This window comes from Pelobates fuscus, chromosome 10 (assembly GCF_036172605.1).
Source record: "Pelobates fuscus isolate aPelFus1 chromosome 10, aPelFus1.pri, whole genome shotgun sequence".
In the NCBI taxonomy this organism is placed as follows: Eukaryota; Metazoa; Chordata; class Amphibia; order Anura; family Pelobatidae; genus Pelobates; species Pelobates fuscus.
In genome coordinates this window covers 16,277,606-16,303,281 of record NC_086326.1, presented here as the reverse complement: position 1 = coordinate 16,303,281, position 25,676 = coordinate 16,277,606, and the positions used below count along the sequence as shown (strand labels likewise).

Here is a 25,676-nt window from a genome sequence, read left to right as displayed (position 1 = left end):
TGGCCTTACCACTAATTAAAGATACATATAGTGCTAATATAATCTCCCATATACATAAGTTTCACATCTCTGATTCAAAGAAACAACCCTGGTATCATATAGAATCAATAAGGATAAAAGAGAAAGATCTATCGCTTATGATTTGGGATGATAGAACTAATTATAATACACATTTAATGCAGGCCAACTCTATGATCGTATCTCATCTGACCGGAGAATGGCAACGAATTAAAAAATTACTCAAGATATCAACAAAGATAATTGAAGGAGCAAATATAAGAGTCATTGAAAGGACTATCCCCGATATGAATCTCGCTAAATGGAGATCTGAAAGGGAGATTTATGTCAAAGATCTCCTTCAAACTAAAAAGCTGCTGCCATTTAAGGATCTTAAAGTTAAACTAAATCTACCTGATACAGAGATATTTTCTTATTTTAGAGCTAGAGGATTTATAAATGAATCTCTATTAAAAAGAGAGAGTGGTTCAAATAATTTGGTATATAAGATTTTTGAGAAAGAAACAACAAAATCGATATGCTCCTTGGCTACAGATCTGATCAGACAAGCTTATTCAGATATTTACCCCACGGCTAAAAAACAATGGTAAAAAGATCTCAACATAGTATTGACTGATAAGGATTGGTGTACACCCATGAAAACACTGAGAAAACATATACATTGTCTAAACTTAATAGAAACTTTTTTTAAAGTTTATCATAGGTGGTACTTAGTACCAACGAGATTAGCTAAAATATCCACATCAAATTCTTCTCTATGTTGGAGATGCCACAAGTATGAAGGGGATATGCTACATGTATGGTGGAGTTGCCCAAAAATTTCTAACTTATGGGACTCAATTTACTCCTTCTTAGAGTTCTTTAATATTAAATTTAAAAAATACCCACATACGGGTTTACTCCACCTTAGATGGGATAGACTCCTAAAAGATCAGCTAATATTAACTATTCACTCTTTTATAGCGGCGAAGATATTAATAGCAAGAACTTGGAAACAAACTCATACACCTGACAGTAGACAGTTTATAACTCAATTATTATACCAGCTCGAAATGGAAAGAGGAGTTGCTTATTCTAACAATGATAGAAAGCATATACATCACTTAGATAATTGGTTATCCAAAATCAAAGACTGTTTCAGTTGATCTGATTGTCTCTCTTTTTTCTTGTTTTATTCAAATATTGTTTAAATGCTAATCATTCTAATACCAGATGTGCAAAAAATATATAGGACATGGTTCCTATATAATAATTAGAGCTTGAAATGGAAAGAGGAGTGCTATACTTCAATAAAGACAGAAAGTATATTCATCATTTTTTTTTCTTTGATAATATGATATCTAAGTTTAAAGATCGCCCTAGATAACTCGCTTATTTCTACTGCTTCCTGTTACCTCCAAGTATTGTAAAATGTTTGTTATGCTATGTTATATTCTGATGCCATCTGGGTAAGGTATATAATGTAGGTTACCTAGATCGCATCGTAATTCTATGTAGTTGTATGTATATATTTGTATGAAATATTCTATGGTATTGTCCTTGTTTCTTTATACAACAGTGTAATTGAAAAGGAATTCTTTCCAATAATAAAAAACATTAAATACATAGTGCGGCTCTCGCAAGACTTACAGTGTGAGCTGACAGGGCTGCTGACCGGACCGGCGCGGAGGAGAAGGGAGCTGACAGGAGCTGCTGGAGAGGTAAGTGCTTCCTGCCAGCTCCCCTCCACTGAACTGCCAATGCCACTGGACCACCAGGGAGTGAGAGCCCCCCTCCCTGCCATGTATCAAGCAGGGAGGGGGGACGAAAAAAAATACATATAATAATAAAATAAAATAATATAATAATAAAATAATAATTAAATAAAAAATAATTAAATAAAAAATAATATAACAAAATTTTTTTATTAAAATAATAATTTAAAAAATTATAATAAAATGCCCCCCGCCACCCAAGGCTCTGCAACACACACACACACACACACACTGCATTCATACACACACGCACACACTGCATTCATACACATACACACTGCACTCATAAACACACACTGCACTCATACACACACACACTGCACTCATAAACACACACTGCACTAATACACACACACACTGCACTCATACACACACTGCATTCATACACACACACTGCACTCATATACACACACTGCATTCATATACACACTGCATTCATACACACACACTGCATTCATTATATACACACACTGTAAATAAATATTCAATTAATATAATTTTTGTAGGATCTAATTTTATTTAGAAATTTACCAGTAGCTGCTGCATTTCCCACCCTAGTCTTATACTCGAGTCAATACGTTTTCCCAGTTTTTTTGGGGTAAAATTAGGGGTCTCGGCTTATATTCGGGTCGTCTTATACTCGAGTATATACATTTTCCCATTTTGGGGGGGTAAAATTAGGGGCCTCGGCTTATATTTGGGACGGCTTATACTCGAGTATATACGGTAATTTGTATTTTTTATCATATTTCTAAAAAAAACAAAAAACAATTTAATAAAACGGATTTCCAGAAAATACTGATGTCTTTAATTTGTTTATATACAAAAAAAAAATTAGAATAGTTGCGACCTCCGCTTTGCAAACATTGTGGCAATGTCATGGCATCTTTAAAGAAAGCATTAGACATATCAATTAGGTCCCATGGTGTCGGTGCAGATGGTACAGTCAGCTCTCATTGTGTGAAGAGTATGAATAGTTTTTAATTTGACCGCTGTACCGACATATGGTCTTGGAATGGTCTCAGAAGCAAAACTTCAATTTGAAGCATCCCTGGGATTTTTTTGATTTTTGTCAGAATCTTTTAATATTATATTTAAGTATCTCCTAGATTTAATACATACATGTTTGCACATTTGAAATAGTAAAATAAAAGTAGAAATCCAAACTGCCGTATTTATCATTACCCTAGAATGGAGCACTTCCATCTTGGGCTGTCTGTCAGTCAATGTTCTAAGCTCTGCCCATACTGCTATTGGACACAGTAAGTGGTGAAAGGGGTGAAACAGAAAAAAAATGAAAATAATTTAACACAAGTTATAGGTGCAAAAACAAAGAATATGAGAATTCTGAAAACGGACAAAAGCTTAAAGAAAGCTTGCCCTTCGCATTGGGCCTGGTGCTAGCAATCATGATGGGCTTAATTACAGAATCTTATCGACAGAAAACACTAAAAGCCCTAGCTCCCAAGCATCCTGTATCTGGTGGAGGTGGTGCTGGAGGGAAACTCACAGGATATAGCTATCAGAAAACACACGCCGTATGCTAATCTCTCACTTTCATCGTTCAAGTAAATCCCCCTAACAGCAGCGTCCGGTGAAGGAGAATGCCGGTGGACGGGGTAAAAGGTGAACATGCCCATAAAAGAGACGTGTCTGCAATTAGATGGTCAGCCTGGTGTGAATGCATGTCAGGCTGCCTGCCAATCATGCAGGATGACCAACCCAGGGCATACCATGCAGACAGCACCCTGAGCTTGGCATAAATGCACTCGCTGGTCCACTCCTCTCCTAACCTTCTTACTAGCAGGCAGAAGCTCCTGTTATACAGTCTGGGACAGAGAAAAGGTGGATGTAGTGAATGTAGAAGAAAAGGAACACGGCACAGTGTTAGAGAGACCGAAGTAGCAAGAGCATTTGCATAGTGCGCAAAGTCAGCGTTACCTTATCTAATTTCATTGTCAGCCAGTCCACACCAGTTTTGTTCCCCTACATCCGTCTTGAGTTTCAAACTTAAGCAAGAGCATGTTTATAGTATGGGCCTGGAGCTGCAGCTCCATCAGCCTCTATTTTAATCCAGCCCTGGGTCCACATCTTGATTACCCTTTCAACTTGGAGAGAGCCTAAGTTGGTTGTTGTTGTTGGTTCCCATTTAAAGGGACACTATAGTGCCCATGGTATTGTAACCCAATGCAATGTTTACATTACAGGGATAAATGCACCTCTAGCTACTGTTCTCCTGACAGCCACTAGAGGCACATTTGTGGGGGAGTCTAGGAGGTGGAAAAAGATCATTCAAAACATATATATTTTTTAAACTTAATTTGGGAGGGAGGAGTGAATTAAACAATGAGGAGACGCTATAGCCAATACGTTTGTATTACTAACCCAATACTGTTCATTTAAGAAACAAACCTCTGAAATGTACATTTTTGTTGCATTATTTACTAAACTGAAATTGCAGATAGCTGACTTGGAAATCAGGATTTCCAGGCAATAAATAAATAAATAAACAAAACAATCTGGGAAAGAGCTGAGTTGGGAGAACTTTTTTTTGTCCTAGAATGTGCAATTCCCTTGCCAGTTCACCCACGTTCCCTGTTACGTAGATTAACCCCATAGCCTCGGCCCAGCTCGTCGATGTAGGCAGACTCTAAATCCAGTAAGCAACAGCTTTGCATTTTATTGATTTTTCTTGAGTCTTCGGCTGTGAGAGGTGCTCAGTCTTACTCAAGGTCATTTTATAAAATCTTAATAATACTTAAATTGATTTTGAGACAGACTCATGACTTTGCAGGAGAAACAAGTGAAAATTCAACAGTGTCAGATCTCTCAGTTCATGCACGCAACCAAGTCTGCCTTCAGGAATGTTGGGGGCTCTTATAAAACCACTGGAGGCCCCCCTACCCCAGTCATACATTCCATGACACATGTACACAAACAGCAATACTTATACATGCTCACAAAGACACACACACATGCATACAACAATACATATTCCCGCACACACACACACATATACACTGATACACACTACCAGATACACACACAGACACACACACACACACTGCCAGATACACACACAGACACACACACACACACACACACTGATACACAGTCAGATACACACACACTGATACACACTGCTAGATAAACACACACACACACACAAACACACACACACACACATGCACACACACCAGACACAAACATACACACACATCAAAATGCTTTACAATTCCTGTCTCAATTCTGTTTTCCTGCCTTTTTCAGCAGGATGTTGATTACACTGGTATAACTCCCAACATTTCAAATGGACAAAGAGAGACACATTCATTTTATGGGTGTTAGTGGGTTGTGTCCAGGGGCAAGGCTGTTCTGTGACATTTTTTGTTGACTTACTAATAACGATTTATGCAACTAAAACGTAATTTATAACAAGGACAAGGTATCTTATTCCACAGACTGATTCCTAAACAGATTTATTGTAGTTTAAAGACACATTACTGGGAGTATTATTGCTGTGGGGCTCTGTTATACACTCAGACACATTACTGGGAGTATTATTACTGTGGAGCTCTGTTATACACAGACACATTACTGGGAGGATTATTGCTGTGGAGCTCTGTTATACACTCAGATACATTACTGGGAGTATTATTGCTGTGGAGCTCTGTTATACACTCAGACACATTACTGGGAGTATTATTGCTGTGGAGCTCTGTTATACACAGACACATTACTGGGAGGATTATTGCTGTGGAGCTCTGTTATACACTCAGACACATTACTGGGAGTATTATTGCTGTGGAGCTCTGTTATACACTCAGACACATTACTGGGAGTATTATTGCTGTAGAGCTCTGTTATACACTCAGACACATTACTGGGAGTATTATTGCTGTGGAGCTCTGTTATACACTCAGACAGATTACTGAGAGTATTATTGCTGTGGAGCTCTGTTATACACTCAGACACATTACTGGGAGTATTATTGCTGTGGAGCTCTGTTATACACTCAGACACATTACTGGGAGTATTATTACTGTGGGGCTCTGTTATTCACATTCAGACACATTACTGGGAGTATTATTGCTGTGGAGCTCTGTTATACACTCAGACACATTACTGGGAGTATTATTGCTGTGGAGCTCTGTTATACACTCAGACACGTTACTGGGAGTATTATTACTGTGGAGTTCTGTTATACACTCAGATACATTACTGGGAGTATTATTACTGTGGGGCTCTGTTATTCACATTCAGACACATTACTGGGAGTATTATTGCTGTGGAGCTCTGTTATACACTTAGACACATTACTGGGAGTATTATTGCTGTGGAGCTCTGTTATACACTCAGACACGTTACTGGGAGTATTATTACTGTGGGGCTCTGTTATACACTCAGACACATTACTGGGAGTATTATTACTATGGAGCTCTGTTATACACTCAGACACATTACTGGGAGTATTATTACTGTGGAGTTCTGTTATACACTCAGATACATTACTGGGAGTATTATTACTGTGGGGCTCTGTTATTCACATTCAGACACATTACTGGGAGTATTATTGCTGTGGAGCTCTGTTATACACTTAGACACATTACTGGGAGTATTATTGCTGTGGAGCTCTGCTATACACTCAGACACGTTACTGGGAGTATTATTACTGTGGGGCTCTGTTATTCACATTCACACACATTACTGGGAGTATTATTGCTGTGGGGCTCTGTTATACACTCAGACACGTTACTGGGAGTATTATTACTGTGGAGTTCTGTTATACACTCAGATACATTACTGGGAGTATTATTGCTGTGGAGCTCTGTTATGCATTTAGACACCCCAACAATACAGAGGTTCTAGAAAAGAGGGACAGAGGGGTTGAGGTCCAAAATAGGGACTGTCCCTTCTAAATAGGGACACTTGGGAGGTATGGCACACATAGAGCACTTCCACTGTATTACAGCGTATTGTAAAGCATGAGAATGCTGCAATCTCACATGCACTCACAGCTGCAGCACAGGGGCTTCTGAACGAGAAGCCTCTGATTGGTCATTTCTGGAAGTCTGGGCGGGGTTAGAAAGGGAGGGATTGCAAAGGCGGCAGACAAAAGATCTGCAGTGTTCGCAAGCTGCTTTCAGATATACCCCCAATTAAAAAAATACACAATATTTGTGGCAATGTCCCTTTAATGAGTGGAGACTTGGTTTAATGCCAAACCCAAGGTTTTGGGATGGGATAATTAAATAATATGTAACCCCTGCAAAAATCCGCTCAGCCTTCCCTCCTTTAGTAGAAGTGATTGTCACTCTTAAACCCCTTAAGGACCAAACATCTGGAATAAAAGGGAATCATGACATGTCACACACGTCATGTGTCCTTAAGGGGTTAAACCCTATAACATTGCACCTGCCTTTCTTGTATAATATATCATGTTTCTAAAAAATTATATTTATTGATATAGAAATGTAAAACAAAAAATTTAGACACACTTTGACAGCGAGACGGGTAACGAGGTTTATTCGCTAGACATCAGCGAAAATAGCCAATTCGGAATAAATCTCAATTCCTACTGCAGTCACATTTTACCCAAAATGTTGCAATTTCATTTTTAACTCACCGTACTTAGGTGTTTAGTCTAAAAACCCATCAGGTTGTGTTGCACTTGGTGATAATTTTCCTGAGAGAGATGACAATTACAATTATTCATGCAGCGCCAACATATTCAGCAGCGCTGTACGATAGGAAACAAGACAAACTTTTAATACTAACTAAAGATTTTTCAGACATACAGGAGCAATAGGTGAAGAGGGCTCTGTCCAAACAGCTCACAATATAATCTGATGAGGTAAGTGAGGGATTCCAGTGATTTGAATGTAATGGGAAGCTTCGGAGATGAGGAGTCTTCAGTACACTCTCTACAGAGATTCATTTCCTCCCACTCACATCACGCCCACCTCGTAGAATACTGAGGTGATATTATTAGAATATACTGTTTAATATCTGCAGTATATAGTTTCAGGGCAAATAGATCTGTAAAGGTAAAATAAAACACTTTAACTGGACGTATTTTAAACCCAATAGCAAGAACTATTTGGTGCTTTTTTTAAAAACTAATTCCAGGGGTCTGGTGACTAAGTTAGAAAGCTAAGTTTTTGTTTTTTTTGACTAAATGATGCATTGGAACAAATTCTCAATTAACATTTTCTTTCAAGTTATCAATTTTACCCTCAGCTTTGCATGTTGTCAACTAACACAACATTCAGCAAATAAACAAGCCATGAACAAGTCTTGTAGGGTCCTATACACTGGTCAGTCACAACATTAAAACCCCCTACCTAATATTGTGTAGGTCCCCTTCTTACTGCAAAAACAGCTCTGATGTGCCGAGGCATGGACTCCACCAGATCTCCAAACGTGTCCTGTGATATCTGACACCAAGACATTAGCAGCAGATCCTTTAAGTCCTACAAGTTGCAAGGTGGGGCCGCCATAGATCATCTTTGTTGTTCCAGAGCGTTACACTGCCTCTGCCAGCCTGCCTTCTTCCCATAGTGAATCCTACTGACATCTCTTCCCCAGGTAAACCTGTCCATCCGCCTGATCTAAAAGAAAATGTGATTCATCAGACCAGCCTTCTTCCAATGCTCCGTGGTCCAGTTCTGATGCTCATGTCCTTAATAAAGGTGTCTTCGGCAATGGATAGGGGTCATCATAGGCACGCTGACCATTCTGCGTGTTCTGAAACCTTTCTATTGTGGCCAGCATTAAGTTTGTTAGAAATTTGAGCTTCAGTGTGATCGAACAAGATGGGCTAGCTTTCGCTACATACATGTATGGATGAGTTTTGGCCATGACTATGATGCGTGTTTACTGGTTGTCCTTCCTCGCACCACTTTTGGTAGTTACTAACCACTGCATACCGGGATCACTCCACAAGACTGTGTTGGAGATGCTGCGTTGGAGATGTCGTCAAGCCATCACTATTTGTCCCTTGTCAAAGTCACTCAGATCGTTTCATTTTTTCTGACTGCTCACTTGCTGCCTAATATATCCCACCCATTGGCAGGAGCCATTGTAATGAATTAATCAATGTTGTTATTTTAATTGTCCGTGGTTTTAATGATGTGAGCTAATCAGTGGAAGTCTCTTGCCCTCAAAGTGAATTCAAAGTGGATGCAAATATAAGGCCAGAGTAGAGAGCACAGCTGACTTAGAGAATTTGTCCAGGTCGGCTACTTTGGCTTTAAATTTTAAATTTACTTTGAAATTATTCCCACTTTAGTAAATAACCCTGTTAGGGTTAAATTAGCCTGTTGGATTTGCGGATATTTATACACAGTATAGCAGTCCATGAATCCTATAAAGGAATCAGGTCTATATTCCAGAAAAGCGGAAATATAATATGGTGCATTTCTGTAGAGCACAAATCCGTTCGTCACCCTTGAAATGGTTAAACTCACTTTAGAAAGGAGCAGATTTGTAACCCGTGCTCATTCCATTTGAGCGTGTCAAGATAAACCACAATCCAGCCTCTGGTACAAGGCCCTCCTGTCAAACAGCCATTTCCAAAGAGGGAATATATCTGCTAAAGTATATTATGGCTTATAATGTATAATGCTATACACAGTCTCCAGACATGATGGAGGTTTTTATTTTTGTCCTGCAGTTTGGAGACATGTATAAAAAGCACCTGAAGGAATTTTGGAAACGTAACTGAATATTTAAAAAAAAAAGGAAACAAACATTATTGTTCGGTATAGAACACAGTAAAAGTATTGGTCCAGATAAGGCGTCATAATCGGGGGCGAGGGAACGCAAAGAGCGGTGTTACCGGCAGCACTGATTGACAGCTGTGATAAAGCATGCAATTTATATAGCAATCACTGAAATAACTGCACACAGTGTGTTACTAGTGATTTAACCGATCGCCAGGTAGTGGGATTGTGTTCTGTAATCACTGCGGTATTTTTCCATTATCAAAAGTGTTTTGGGATGTGGGGAACGGGTTTAGAGATATGAGTTACTTTTATTAATTTTTTTAATTTAAATTAAAGAATAACATAATTATAAAATATTTCATAAATATTAAACTAAATATCTAATAAATATGTATAACATCCATGTATTATGTATGTCCGTATCGCTATGAAAGATAGTCTACTGATCCTGCAAATATCTGGTTTTATTTGTCAGTAATAATGAATACTAATAGTTCGTAAGAATGATACGTTTACAGTATGTGGCTTTGTGTCTCTATGCTGCCTGTGATGTTTTAAAAAGGTCACTATGGTCAACCAGACCACTTCATGTCAGTGGCGTGGTCCTGTCCTTTTAATGCAAAACATTGCGGTAATTGAGAAACTGCAATGTTACAATGAAGGGTTAAATCCACCTCTAGTGACTGTTATACTGACAACAACTAAAGGCACTTCAGCTACACTGGCTGAGTAAAAACAAAGCCCCCATGGGAATGTACTGATACAATGCTTTCCTATAAGGAAACTACAATGTGTGTGCGGCCCTCAGCACACATGTGTATTAGGCCCCCAATGCTCCTCTGTGAGAAGCATCGAATGGACCATCGTGGAAGAGGCCATGTCTCCAAGATTAATGTCGAAGGAGGTGGAGAGTTGAGCAGCACAGTGCTGGAAAAAGGTAAATAAATATATTATATACCGTATTTATCGGCCTATAACACGCACTTTTTCTCCCTAAAAATAGGGGGAAAATCGTGGGTGCGTGTTATACGCCGATATCCCATAATTACTTACCTGTCTTGAAGCGTGGGCCGGTGTTCAGCGCGCACCGCGGTACTGGAACTTCAATTTCAGGTTCCGGTTTCCGGCGGGACTGAAAGGAAGTGTGCACACTTGTGCACACTTCCTTTCAGTCCCGCCGGAAACCGGAACCTGAAATTGAAGTTCCTGTACCGCGGTGCGCGCTTTGAAGCCGGCCCACCCTTCAAGACAGGTAAGTAATTATGGGACAAGGGAAAGTGCACTAGGGGACACTATGGGAGGGGGGGGCACTGTGGGAGGGGGGGGAAATACTATGGGAGGGGGGGAGAATACTATGGAAAGGGGGGACACTATGGGATGAGGGGGGAACACTATGGGATGAGGGGGGGAACACTATGGGATGAGGGGGTGGAGAATACTATGGGAGGGGGGGAGATTACTATGGAAAGGGGGGGCACTATGGGATGAGGGGGGGAATACTATGGGAGGGGGGGAGAATACTATGGGGGGGATACTATGGGAGGGGAGGAGAATACTATGGAAAGGGGGGGACACTATGGGATGAGGGGGGAACACTATGGGATGAGGGGGGAACACTATGGGATGAGGGGGGGAACACTATGGGATGAGGGGGTGGAGAATACTATGGGAGGGGGGGAGATTACTATGGAAAGGGGGGGCACTATGGGATGAGGGGGGGGAATACTATGGGAGGGGGGGAAATTTCCTGGAATTTCCTTCTTAAAATGCGGTGCGTGTTATACGCTGGTGCGTGTTATCCGCCGATAAATACGGGTATATAATATATACTATATACATATATTAATTTATTAATATATTGATTTATATGTATTTATTAATATATGTATTATAATATATTATTTTCTATATGATATATTCTAATAAAATATATTATTAAGGGGGACCTATTATCTAACTAGGGACCCGATTAGGTACAACAGGTTTCGACAGCATTTGTTGATCTGTAAGTTCTGTAATTCTCAGCCCGGTAGACGCAGAGAATGGGTTTAGTTGCGTACTCAGTGATTAATGCATTATTGCAAAGAAGGGGCGCATTGCACCATAAATTCTTGCTATGTGATCCTCAATAGATTTTTTTTTATACATAATGACAGAGAAGCCGTTTTTAAAATTGTTTTTTTTTTAGATTCAGACTCCTGGCAGCTCTGGGATTCATTATAGTAGTGGCACATATCCCGTCTTGCTGCAGCTCTACTGAACTCTGCAATTAAACAGCAAAGGATTGCTGCCAAGTTCAATGTTCAATCTTATGGGAGGCTGTAGGGTTCAAATGGACTCATTAGGAACTCACCACTCCTAATAGCGCTGCAGACATTACACCGATTTAAACTTGCTTTCCATTTGTAAACGGCTGACTTAAATAGTCCGTAAACCGGGATAACAGTGAGGTTCTTGTTGGCATTTCCCTCGGGGTGTGGTTTATCTGGTAGGCCCTAGCATACATGCATGTCGAGCACATTGTATTAGTGTTTGAACCCAGAGAAATCAATCTCTCCAACTCAATATCTAATTGCAACAATATTGAGTTATTAATTAAAATTACAATTCTTAGGAAATGAATTTCAAATTTAAAGGGTTACTTCAACCCCTTTTAATATATATATATATATATATATATATATATATATATATATATATATATATATATATATATCTTTAGAATGTCCTATTGCAATTATCTATCTGCTTCCCTGCGTGCACACTGAGCCGATGAGGGGAAGGAGTCAGGGTTCGATAAGGGAGGAAGGAGGGCGGTTATATAATATAAAAAAAGGGATGCACCCTAACCAATCCTGGGAGATGGGGAAAGTGGGGGTGGCTAAAATTAGGAATGGAGGAGGGGTACATTGACGTTTTCTCAGCACTGCCTGCAAGGGTAGAAGCTGATATTGTCTGTTCCTGGCGAGCAGTCACCAATACAATGCCTGCAAGTGTGTTGAAAATATCAGTCCATTCCCTGCATTCAAAGAGTAAAGGAAGTTTAAATGGGTCATAACATTCCTACAGTCAGGAAGAGCAAGGAGTAAATTGACTAATTTTCCTGTTAGCATTACATGAGAATCCAGATATTGATGTAGCCGTTTTAAATATCTTTACACTGTAAACAATGTTGTGGATTCCTTTCATTCAATCTATAGAATTAACTGTTGTGTCCCAAGAATAAGATTCTGATTTTCAGTGGAATTATAAGATACATTTACTATAATTTGGAGACTTGTGGGTCTTTATTGTATGACCTCTGGAAGTGATCCGGTGAATCCAGGAACATGTTATTAGAGAAACACATTACACTACAAGCCCGAGGGTTCCCAAAATGAGAGAGAGCAAAATATAGCGGAAAAGAAAACAATTGCCTACCTGTACCCATTTTGTACAGATCCCAACACTTAATCATAGGCTCTGGGTGACACCTGTGAATAAAGTCTTTTGTAGGGATTGTTATTTTGCCATTTGAAGAATGGGGATTTTTTTAAAGTGTCTGTAAAACAAGACAGAATTTAAGGTCTTATTTCAATAAAGTGCAGCAATGACACATGTGCAAGTTGTATCTTTTCGAATTCGGACAAATTTGGATGATTTTAGCTATTCTGAAGCATCTGAATGTCTACACTCATTAGAACTGAAACAAACCAAAAACAATTATTAAGGGTTGCTCAAACTACCATAACCACATCTGTGATTTGAAGTGGCCATGGTGATAGATTCAGTATGTTCAGCGTTTCTGTTACTAATTGTGTGCTGGGGGCTAGTTGCACCCCCAGCACACATGACATTGTCAGCTTTCCCTCCTTCCCATCCACATTGCCCTGCCTCATCCCTTATCTACTATACAATTTAAAGAGCAAATTTAAGAAAAATGTATTCAATTATTTTTGCCCTTTCAGCTGTTTAACATATAAATCCCTAAATTGGTACATATACTTGGGATTGTCTTCTTTAAAGATACCAAATTAGGGCAGTTTATCAGATTACTCCCTCATACGAACGTGTATTCCTGTCTCAATAGTGTTAAAAACACATGTTAGGTTAGTTTCCTCCTTAATCCTCTTAAATAGGGTAAAAACTCACCTTTAACAGTGCAGTGTGGGCCTGCGGGCACTGACTCCGCCCCTGAATTGACACTCTTAGCCAATCCATTTTTTTCCCATAGCACGCACTGCAAATCGCTGCACTGTCCAATCAACATTTCCTCATAATGATGCATTGAATCAATGCATCTCTATGGGGAATGTTCAGCGTCTCCATGCAGAGCGTGATGATTCTGAATGTCGGTGCTGCACATTGTGTGTCCCTAGGGAGCAATGAAAACACTGCCTTTACTTTAAAATGAGACCACAAAGGATGGTGCAGTGCCCAGGATGTCCTTAAAAAGTATATAGTGGAAACAAAAAAGGAGAGCTAATAGTGAAGTATGCAGCAGCTCCAGACTATAACAGAATAAAAACTAGGTAAACTCACACTTTTTGGGAGCTAGGATGCAGCTCCAACTTTAGCGCCTGGGCGTAATAATCCCTGCCTGCGGATCTTGTGGAGTATGAGCTCTTCTAAGATGTTCTTATGGTTGAGATGACTCTTGTAGATATGTCGAAGATATGAGAGGTATATGGGGCAATATGTCACATAAAAATAAGGCTATGAAAGGATAATAGGTATACACTCCTGTCTGGAGAGTGGCTCTGCAGATTTGACGTGAAATAGTATAATCCCCACTATTGGATGTCGGTGATGATGGTATCTCTCCCGTGGTATGGAAAAAGGAAAAGAAGATGCAAAATAGTGTACACCGTATTGAATGCACGATAAAATAAGGCAGATACAGAACTACTCACGTTTAGTAGAGCAAATAAGGATTGCTCTATCCAACAGGATATGGGTGTTCTGATGTCCAAGCAGCAAACAGGTCCAATGAAAAAGTACTTTTATTGATAAAATATAAAAAATAGAATTAAATAGCTGTATAAAACAATAATATCATACACTTAACGCATATCACAAAATAAATGGCTGTATCTAAAGTGTTTTTAGATAAAGTGTCTTTAGATAAAGCAATTTTTTTAGATAAAGCCAGTTGCTGCCTCTTGAGTTTAGTCCACTGAGTTTACCAAACCAGGAAGTAACAGGACCTATTGTCTGATTGACAGCCATGGGGGGTGTGATAAGGTTAATTTATAAAAATGCTAATTTCTGTTGAAAGGTGCACTTTTTGTAAAATTAAAAAAGATGGCACACTTTTCACACATACATTGATTTGTTTGGAGTGTTCCTATATACTTCTTCCTTAAATAGCAGTTCTTCTATTAACGTCTAGGGGACAAAAAATTGGGGTTTTTTTTGGCAAATCACACAATAGCAAATAACACTGATACTGTTTTGTGAATCTTTAACCCCTTCTTTGTAAAAAAAATGATTAAGATTTACCTGAAATGTTATGAGTAGCAATCACAAAATAAAACATATGTTAAAAGGTACACATACCCACATATGGCATTTATGGAACCTAAATACATTTCAGAGAATGCAGCTACCCCTAATAAGCCACACTTTACCTATGCTGCCCATAAATCTGCTCCGGGCTGCCTTATGTTAATTCTGTGCAAAACATACGTCTGTCGTCAGCCAACATAGCGCAGTGGCAACAGATGTAATGGGCTTCTCCCTTCCAGAAAGCAAGTCTACAGGGGAAAGCTTCAGTTCCCCTATCTCCTTCTGCCTCGGTGTGCCCCACCTCTCTCCAATCAAAATTATTCTATTTTTTTTATACAAATGCCCCTACATCCTTCCATCCACCCCTTCATCCCCTAGGTAGCTTAGATCATGCGCATGTGCTATGAGCCAGTGACAATCACAGTCCAATCAAATGCTTCTCTGAGGAGAGGAACGCTGTGACAGCTGACAGGGTGCTTTGTTTATTTTAAGAGTTTTACCAGGAGGACATTGTAAGCTAAAACAAAGAGATTTTTAAAAAAAAGAGTTAGAGTAACTCTTTGACTTCATCCTCTCTGACTCAGATACAATTTGTCTAGTCCTACACCATATTTTTATGGTTATGGCACTAGCACATGGGGGTTACAAATAATTAATTTTACCTCCTCTTGTTGTTTGTAATCACAGTATCTACAGTGTAATGTGGCCTGCCTATTGTGTCTTAGTGACTGAGAGGGTCTCGTTAATATGTGCTATGTATTTCTGTATATAATACATCTGTGCACCTGGGAATGTGACTTTCTATATAACAGCACTTAGAGCATATGGACAGGTCATTGCTCTCCCAAAAAAGTCTAATTTGTGTCAGAGTACTCATTGCTGGGTCATAAAATACAGGTGCCATACCAGGGAGCTGGAATTGACACACTGTATTAACTTTACAATGTATTTCTCAACCTGTCTTCTGCAGTCTGTACACAGGACGGATGTTAGGAAACATATTTCCGAATTGTTAACAGAGCAAACTACTGAATTTATAAGGGAGTATAGGAAATATATTACTCCATCATTTGTTACTGATGGACTTTGTAATATAAATATATAAATGTTTTAAGGGTTTTTGAGTCTTGGGGGCTAGTCATTTGACAAAATTACAACCAAATACCAAATAGGTAAGTCACGCATATTGTCATGTCCTCCCAGAGCTCTGTGGCATGTTTTTGGAGTTATGAGAGAAGGTAAATAATTTCTCTCTTGTGCAGAAAGAACTTGCCATCGTTTTCGACCTGGACTGCCCTTGTGGATGGGATCAGTTTGATATGTGAATGGCTAAGGTTCTTTGTCTATAACGGCACGAGTGAGATAAAACCTGAGCTGGGACCTGTAAAAGGACAAGCAATTTGAGCAGTACCCCATTCTCACTGTTCTCATAACCTCTTGTTTTTGGTGAATATGTTTCCTGAAATTAAAGCGTCTCTGTCACTGACATATTTTGCAAAGACCCTCAATGGTGACTGCTCCGCTTGGTGTCTAGTAACCGTGGGGTAGTGACAGGGGAAAAGTAGGTTTTACTAATCCAAACCTGTCCCTTCATCTGGGTAGTCCTCTTCAGCTCTTGATGGATAGACCTCCAGGAGCCCACTTCGTAGATGTGTGAGAGTACAACATCGAGGTCTATAGAGGATCCCACAGAACCCTACATAGACAATGCCTTTTCTTCGGGAAAATGACAAAACATAATGGCCAAGTTTTGTCAAGCATAGGAAATACATTAAGGCACTCCCCTAGTCCTTTAGTCCCTACTTTGTCTTTGTATATAGTTTGTCTATGAAATTCCAACATAGTCAATGTGAATATTTCATACATATTGTATCTTTATGAAATACTAATTTCGGAGGGGAGGGAGTAACAGGAACTCTTAACGTTCCAGAATATTTTGACAAATTGACTGAAAATTATGTAACTATCAACAGCAAACAAGAAAACTTGTGCAATGATATAATCTCCAAATGAAAAAGTATTTATAGATTCCCGAAAATTCTACCTGTTTTGCGAAATATATTTTTGGATAACTGTGATAACTGGATTCTCATTACATGTACCTGACATCCCCATCTCTATGATATCTCAATAAGCATGTAATATTCAATATATTTAATGTTCTGAATACCCAAGCTTTATCCTATTACTAATGACTTGAACCCAGGGTCACTGTTGGTAAATAAAACACGCAGAGAAGAGGGACATTGACACCAAGGGTGACAGCTTGATGAGGGAGATCCTTTGGTGGAGAAATAGAATTCTAAAAATAATTTAATGATATCTTTACTTTAACCAATCATTAGAAGCCTATTTTAATGTTACTAAGCAACTACTTTAAATGTGATCAGACATGTGTTGTTCTAACTGGAGAACACATTCTAAGAAATCTATCCGTATTCTCAGGTGATCTGTAAAATGGTCACATAACATCTCTTAAAAAAAACAGAACTTTTCTCTCTCCTTCCCTAATTCTTTAATGACATCCATTCTATAGAAAGCACACTATAAATATATATACACACGAGGATTATATTTTATTTTTATCTAATGTCCGTTTATATAATAAGGCAGTTCACGTAGCATTAACCTTTGGCCTTTTATCCGGGTGACAAGCTACTTGTTGAATAGATTAGTTTTGTCTGGAAATTCGGCAGCTGTTGCTAACTCCAATCATCCTTAGGCTGAGGATCTGAGAATGATGGGAAGCGCAGTCCAGAGTCAGATCAATATTCTGCTGTGCGTTTGATAATGAGTTTTTGCTGTGTGTGTCACTGACAGACAGTGCTGTATGGGATGGCTTTCTTCTTGCATGCCAAGAGGCAAGCGAGTGAGTCCCTGCTGTGAGTTCAGAGCCACGTCAGAGCATTGCGATCAGTACGGTTCTCCCTTCCAGACAGCCGTTCGTTCGCTGGCATTTGAGCTGGGAGTTAAATGAAAAGTCACATTAATAAGAGACAAGACACAGAGATTCTTGGAGCCGTGTGACACGAGGATAAAAAAAGAACAAATGCTGCAAGCTTTATTGTTCCATCTCATCTGTGCGAAAGAAAGCGATCCGGTACAGCCAGACAAGTTCATCATCGTTGTATCCATGTGTCGACTCTGACCAAAACGGGGAATAAGGCATTACCGAAACCGTTTGCCGAAGAAGAGGCTGAAACAAGCTTTCAAAGTTATTTCAAGATAGCGGAAAGAAAGAAAAACATCAAACGCTGGGAAAGAAAACGAAGGAAAAAAAACTCCCTCTAGAAATTGCCAGCGCTGAGAGGAGAAACATTTTTTTTTTCACTGCTTTTATTTTAATCACAGGGATAGTAGTAAGAGGTAGAGACTGACAGCAAGCAGGAGAGTGAGAGAGAGGGAAAGAGAGAGAGAGAGAAGGGGAGAGGAAGGGAGAGAGAAAGGGTTTGCACTGGGGATTAACGACAGGAGGTGAAGGCAGGTTTCTGGCAAAGAAAATTAATAATAAGCAAAGGATTGCATGACCCCCCTCTCTGGATTGTCTCCCCGCCTCCATAACTGGACTACAGCAGATCGTGGAGTAAAAAGGATAGATCACTCACACAAAAGGGAAACACAAACACATAGCCCTACTGAGGGATTCAGAGACCATTTACAGACAAAGCAAGAGGAGACAGCACACTAGGAGCCTGAGGAAAGATTTCTAGAATTATTCATTTTTTAAACCAATATATCATCTATCTGTTTTTTGGTTTTTTTTATCCTGATTGGTTTCATTTGTTTCTATCCTGGCTTTTGGAATTTCACAGAAGAGTGGGAAATTCTTGAATAGATATCTGTTTCTGCCTATTTCATTCATCAGTCTGAGGAATCCGAGGATTTTAAAAGGGTTTGGAGGGGAAAAACACTCACTTTTTACATATCTGAGCATACACATTCGCCTCAAGATGAGAGGGAAAGGTAGGAAACAGAATCTTTCCGATTCAAGGGATCTGGACGGATCGTACGATCAACTCACAGGTAAGTCTTTATACCTACATATATGGATACGTTTCGGAATTCTGTGCTTCTTTAAGAAACTGCAGCATCCCTTAGCAACAAATCGCTTTGCTACTAAAACATATATATATATATATAAATAAAAACTAAACAACAAAAACAAAGAAAATGTATGGCATTTAAATAACAGTTTTTAAACTTCAAACCCATGTATATATTGTTTATTTTGGGTGTAAACTATCAACCATTGAATACTCTTGAGTAATTAAAAATCAACAAGGTCTTGTAAAAAAAAGGCTTCTTTTAACCCATTGCTGGACCAACTGAAGGGGTTAAAGGGCTGCTGTACAAGGTGGAGGTTCCCTCTGCCAGGTTTATGGATGTGTGTTTGAACGGGGGACTGGATCACACGAATGATTCCCCAGTTCTGTGGTTGAGCTGAGTTTAGAAAGTTGGGCTGGGTAGAAGGCACATCAAGTTTGGTGAATAACATGACACAGTCGTCCAATCTGTGGTTTGGAAGAGAACGCTGTCTGTGCTACTACAATAATGAATCTTCCAAGAAGTGGCTTATTAAAGCAGAACCAAGCAGGTGTAAGGAGGGATCTCCAGAGCTTTCTCAGTAGATCCTATATATAGAAAATATATGGCAGTGAATTAAACATGCACAGGTAGAATGTAGGTAATTAAAGAAAAACTCAGGGGCATTTATTCGTTAAAACTCAGTCTTTTGATATTCAAATTAAAATTATTGTACGATGCATTTCATCCTTTGATCTTCTCTTCTACAGGAGCTCAGATATGATACCAGTTACATGCTGATCCTTCTGTGTATCGTTTTGTTGACAATATGTTTAACGAACACTGCAATCCAAACATTAGACATATAATATTTCCTTCTGCGCATTAAGAACGTGGAGTTGGTGGGACAGGGCATGCCAAGCTGGGAGATAACAGATGGGAAAGTGTTACAAATAATTATTTGCCAAATGGTAAAGGGATAGTCGATACCAGGTGTAGCCTTCCAGTTGAAATGGTAATGTCTAAAACTGTGAAAGAATTCACAGTTGTGTTGGTATGTTATGTAAAACTCTTCTGACAGATCAATAAACAGAAAACTGTTTGTTTTTGTACAACAAAAACTATGGAAGGAGTGACCATCACTGCTTTGCTACTTAAAATGTCAGAACGTATTAAAGTTAACTTTTATCCACTTCTTGAAATATTAATATGCAATAGATGTATTGCTCTAGTGACGTCATCAGGCTGGTGCACACATTGCACGTTTTAGTTACTGAAGTTTACTTCCTGCTCTGTACTGGCTGCAGTTTGCTAGGCATTGTGGGACACGTTACAATCAGAACATATTAATAAAATGTTATCTAAAACTGCACAAAGAAATATACCCATATGTCAAATCTTCATGTAAATTGCTCTTCAAACTGTGGCAGCAATCACTTTTCAAATATTATCCGTTACCCGTATAATATAAAATCCAGGCATTGTTTATAATTGTATAAACAGCCTGTTTGTTTCAGACAACATATTGCCAGCATTTTATTGTCATTTCCTTGGCTTTGAATACAATGTATAACCAACTCTGGGCATGATCTGAAAATGACTAAATAGAAAAGTTGAAATCCCAAATCCAATTTAAAGAGTGGTAGATTAGAGGATAGCTAATATTTAATTTGCACAATGAGATTAATCAGAATAAAGGGTTTCTGAATTCTGTTTATGTTCATTAATTGCAATCTCTTTCAGTTTCATGTTTGCTTGGGAGCTTGCTCTGGGCTCTGTAACATTTGAGTTCAATCTTATACCTGTACACTGCTTCTCCATTTCTAAAATCATTCTCAAAATGTATCTCTTTAAAAAAAATATATATATAACTAAATATAGTTACCCTCTACTTAGTGACAACTAACCTTGTCATTTCACATATTTCCAAACTACATCTCCCATGATGTTAAACTAGACTTACAGCTAAATGAGCATTAGGCGACATATATAGTTCTAAAATATTTAGAGAGCCAAGGCTCACCCTCAATGTCCTACAATTACACCCAACTCTAATAAAAACAGGTTTTATACTGTGAATTGTGATGAGGTAAAACCAAAGTGGCAAAATCTAAATGTCTCCTATTTACCATCATTCAGCTATTTCAGGCCTCGGTTTCACAGTTCTGTTTTTAATTTATCACAGTTTGCTGTTTAGCAAATAGATCCATTGTGCTCCACCTGTCCTCTATTTAATCTCGATTGTAAACTTCTGAGCAGAGCTCTCTCTGTCTCATATAGCAACATGTATCTGTCAAACTGAGTTTCCAGTGCACTTCAAGCACGCTATCAAGGGTCATGTAAATGGCTGGTGTTATCTAAATAATTCACAGTAATACTAACGTATACAGAAGGTGCAGGCTATAAAACTATGAATGGCAAACTGTTCGCTTTTGGGATTCAGTTGAGTTGCTTTTATGTTTTCAACCTTTCAGCCTCCTTTATAAAAGCCATGATAAGACTCAGCAGAATATTTAAATGTATCCTGTCAATTACAAACTGATTGACAACAAGCACCTGTCGGCCCGTGTTGTTTTATTAAAGAAAACTAACATGTAGAAATAAAGTAGGCATAAATATTTAAATATTGTGAACAACCCATCGGTGCTAACAACAACAAAAAAACTAAATTAAGGCATCTGTTTTAAACTGAGAGCAATTTTGAATTCATTACATTAAAAAAAAAACATACAAATGTCAAATGAAAGTAATAATATCACAGTGGTTAGCCAGGAACACCATCATTTGTTTTTGCTAGTTTCCGAATACATTAGGAGATTGTTATTGCCCAATTTAATAGAATTCCTTTTATTGACCTCAGAAAGATTAAAGGTAGAATTGATCTTACTGGGAAGTGAGCTTCTGAGCCTATTCAGTCTGTGAGTGTTCACAAGAACACATGTACGTACTTGCTTGTATGTGCGTGTATGTACGAGTGTGTGTACACAAACACACTTATGGCAAAATGAAAAACGTACAGATATTGAACAGATACCAAAAGGTGATAATTATTATGTTATATGGATCAACAGTTTTTTAATCAACATCTGATATATACTGAAATGTTGACCTAAAAACGCCACTTTTATGGGTATTGAAGGATCATAGGTGCTTTGCTTTTCACTTCGACTACTGGCAAACTACAAACCAATATATACTGTCATTGTATATATTGTAACAGCAGCCTGGCAAGGTAATGGATTTTTCTTAACAAATTATTTTTATTGAACTCATTTTGTAAAAAAAGAATACCAACATATTGGAAAACAATATTAAACAGAAAGATAACAGTAATAAACAATGGGCTTTTGTTTTAGTTTGCTCGTGGCGATTTCGGCGTGGATTGAAATTTGGATTATAGTTCTGTTAACTTTCATTCTGACGAAACAGCAAAGACAGAGAATTTCATACAAGGTCATTTTATTTTCTCAATCATTCAGTTATATTGTGCCAGTGTGACGATTCTCAAATTGTCAGCAAACTGACGCTGGTAGCACTCACACATGGTATTTCATGAAAGTGAGAATTTTTCAGGAATTCAGTGCCTTACAAATTTAAGGCCAGAACAGGCAAACTGGAAACAGTTGGCTATTCTTTCTTTAAATTTAAAATTCCATTTGAATTCCCAACAATCCCCTCTTTAGTGAATAACTCTGCTCGACTTGGTTTATATTGGAATAATAATGGATTCGATGATTGGAAACCCACAAAAGTAAGAGTGCTGATAAAATGTAATTGACCGGAGAACGCTGTCATATTTCTCGTTATTTCAAATGCCGTGAGAAATGTGCCCAAGCAAAATCGGTTACAGAGGTTTATTCAATAGACTGGAAATTGTGGTTGGCTAAGCTAGTTGAGATGCAAAAATGAGTTCAAGAATAATTCTAAATCAGCAATTTTGGCCTAAAATTTATGATTTAATTTCAATTCTCCACAATCTCAATTTGTGGCAATTCCTGCAAAATGTCACATATAGCACTGTAGACATAAGGACTAGTTAAAAGCCTACCATGGACACAACCAGAGGCCCGTGGGCTGAATGCTGACTGTGTAGACATTAACAAAATAAACAGCCTGTCAAAAATATCCATAAATTACACTCTCCGTTCCTTCTCTTAATCCCAAACAAAGAGTGTTGGTACATGATGACTGCGGTTCCACCCCTTTACTCTAAACAGAAGGAGCGAAGAAAACTTACAACAAAGATAGTCATTGTGACAGCTGAATTGCCATATTAATCCAGTCTATAAATGCAAAATAATGAAGTATTGCTATCTCGTAGAATATGTTTTTTAAATGAATTAACAGAAATTCTTGGTGCCGAGCTTTTGGAAGTCTTGTTTTACTGTGGTCAAAAATGCCTGGTAAAGGTAGGAAGTTCCCAATGCTCACAATTACAAATTTCTGTTTGTCCAGTAAAAAAGGTATTACAAGAAAATGAAATACTGTATTAAACAAAAAGGTCTGACACATTACTTATCTCGTTGTCACAATTGCCTAGTAGAACAATCAGTGTTTGTGCTATTGTAACAGTTGCCCAGAAAGAAAGGTACCTCGGTACATGGCACCTGCTGGCATGAATGGTGACCTAGGTGGATCTTTAACCCCGAAAACAAACAAGTCTTTTGTTTTTTATCCTCATTGTTTTCTGTGTGAAACAGTGGTGTGTGATCTGGCATGGTCGAAGTCAGAAGACATAGAAAATGCCAGAGAAATGGACTCAGCACATCTATTTGACCTCTAAGATTAAGAGCATCAGCGAGGTGCAGGTAAACTGTCTACTATGAATGAGGAAAAGGGGGATAGCGCAACACATAGTTTTTATATTTAATGCCCCACAATCATTATCATCCACGTGGACAAAATTTAAACTAGATAACGCATCTCAGAAAGATTTGACAACTTAATGTGCTACTCATACATCCAGAAAGAAGGTATCACCCAGGAAATGATTGGGTTTCTTGGTACCCCAGCAATGAACATTCACGTTACCTTGGATAAGTTAATCGTTATACCAAAGATCAGTAATTATCTACTTACAGTCCTAAGATATTCCACAACTGTCTACAAAATTCCTGTTACATAGAATAACTCACCTAATACCATAATTTTTTCACCAAATCGTTGCGTCATGAAATAAATAGGTCAGTAGTGATCTATACGTTTTTTGGTTTTTTTTAACCTCCTGGTTCTATCATTCACCCAGCGTTCTATCTAAGTGAAACTGTTTGCCCGCATATATATACGGTTTGCCTTATTCACGTTTTTATCAAAGGCTCCTACCTACAAAGCTGGGAGCATAATATATTCAGTTTCCTTTTCTGGTGAATATTTCTGCTAACTCCCTTAAGAAGGAAGCTGGTTAGTTTGACATAAAGCGGTTTCCTCTAATATATGTTTCTAAATATATATTTCAGAACAGTTTCCCAGGAAATGTTCACCAATGTAGTTTGGTTTTAAAGATATAGTGTTATTAATGTATTTCCTTAACAACCTTTACTGTACATCGCTTTAAACTATTACAAGCTAATTTACCCCTCATCAGGATATTGCTGAGTTTGTGGAGTTTCCATGTTCTAGATTGTTATTCCTCTACACATCCAGACAGGCTCATTATTACCGTGAAAATCTTGTCATGCTTTTCTCTTATCGAGCACTGTTACAGTTTGTGCATTAATGCTAATTGTGTGAGATAACAGTGGGAGATGCATCCTGATTGCAGCAGTCACTCAATCTACTCCGAGTAATGGTTGGGATTACACAACAGAAAGCAGTATTCTACTTTTTCATTTTTGGTTATTTTACAGCTATTTATTTGTAAAAAAGGACACGTTTCTGGAACGACTTACTTTTTTTTTAAAATACTTTTTACTAAATGAATCCTATATTTGTTATTTTGTAATTCAGCAGTAAGGATTGAGTATGATTGTTACAAAGTAATAAAAATAAAATACCATCTAGTTGAACCTCATTACCTGTCAACGCCATTGATTCAAATGAAAAAAAAAAAATAATAATAATCCAACGAATACATTAAAAAATAACAAAAATAAATAAATACATAAAACACTCAGACAGTTTTTTCAAATGTACCTCAAAATGCAGGCACAAAAAAAATGATAATTCTTGACTTTTTGGCAACCAGGTTTTTCCCCGGATCAACGAGCTGCTATTACTAGTGTTCGGATTTTTTCATGGCATTTCTTTGGTTAAAATAAATAATAAAAAAAATAAAAAAATAAAACAGCACATTTTTATATCATCTATTGTTATTTCCAGCAGAAACTCTCTGGGCAGTGAAATTCATATATTTGTTGTATTTACTGCAGGGAACATTCCTGCTGCTGTTGGTGACATCTTGTTTGTCTGAACTATCTTGCTTTTTGTACAGTCCTGTTAACCATCAGGTCACTGTTTCTTTTGACATTTTACATATCGGTATAATTTTCTCCTGTTATAACATTAACAACGTCAACGGTGTACACATTTCCACTTTGAAATTTCCACTTTTGAGAAATGATACAGATAAGGTTCTATCCTGGAAAATACATGAGGGATTCTTTCATTTATAAAGAGGAAAAAATATGTTATTTTTACCTACAACAATAACACTGCTTTACATAACAAT

The 25,676-nt window shown here is 38.1% G+C and overlaps 1 protein-coding gene across 2 annotated transcripts in view; it reads left to right on the top strand.

Annotated features, from left to right (window-relative positions):
• The first annotated feature begins 17,832 nt into the window (after nt 1-17,832).
• The window catches only part of KCNIP2 (potassium voltage-gated channel interacting protein 2), a 395,028-nt gene continuing 387,184 nt past the window's right edge, over nt 17,833-25,676 (top strand). The window contains exon 1 of one of the 2 annotated variants that reach the window (XM_063434930.1): nt 17,833-19,009. In XM_063434930.1, coding sequence (XP_063291000.1) covers nt 18,937-19,009 — 73 coding nt within the window. In that variant the 5' untranslated portion in view covers nt 17,833-18,936. The remainder of the gene's footprint in view (nt 19,010-25,676) is intronic. The other variant, XM_063434933.1, reaches the window with a different exon arrangement.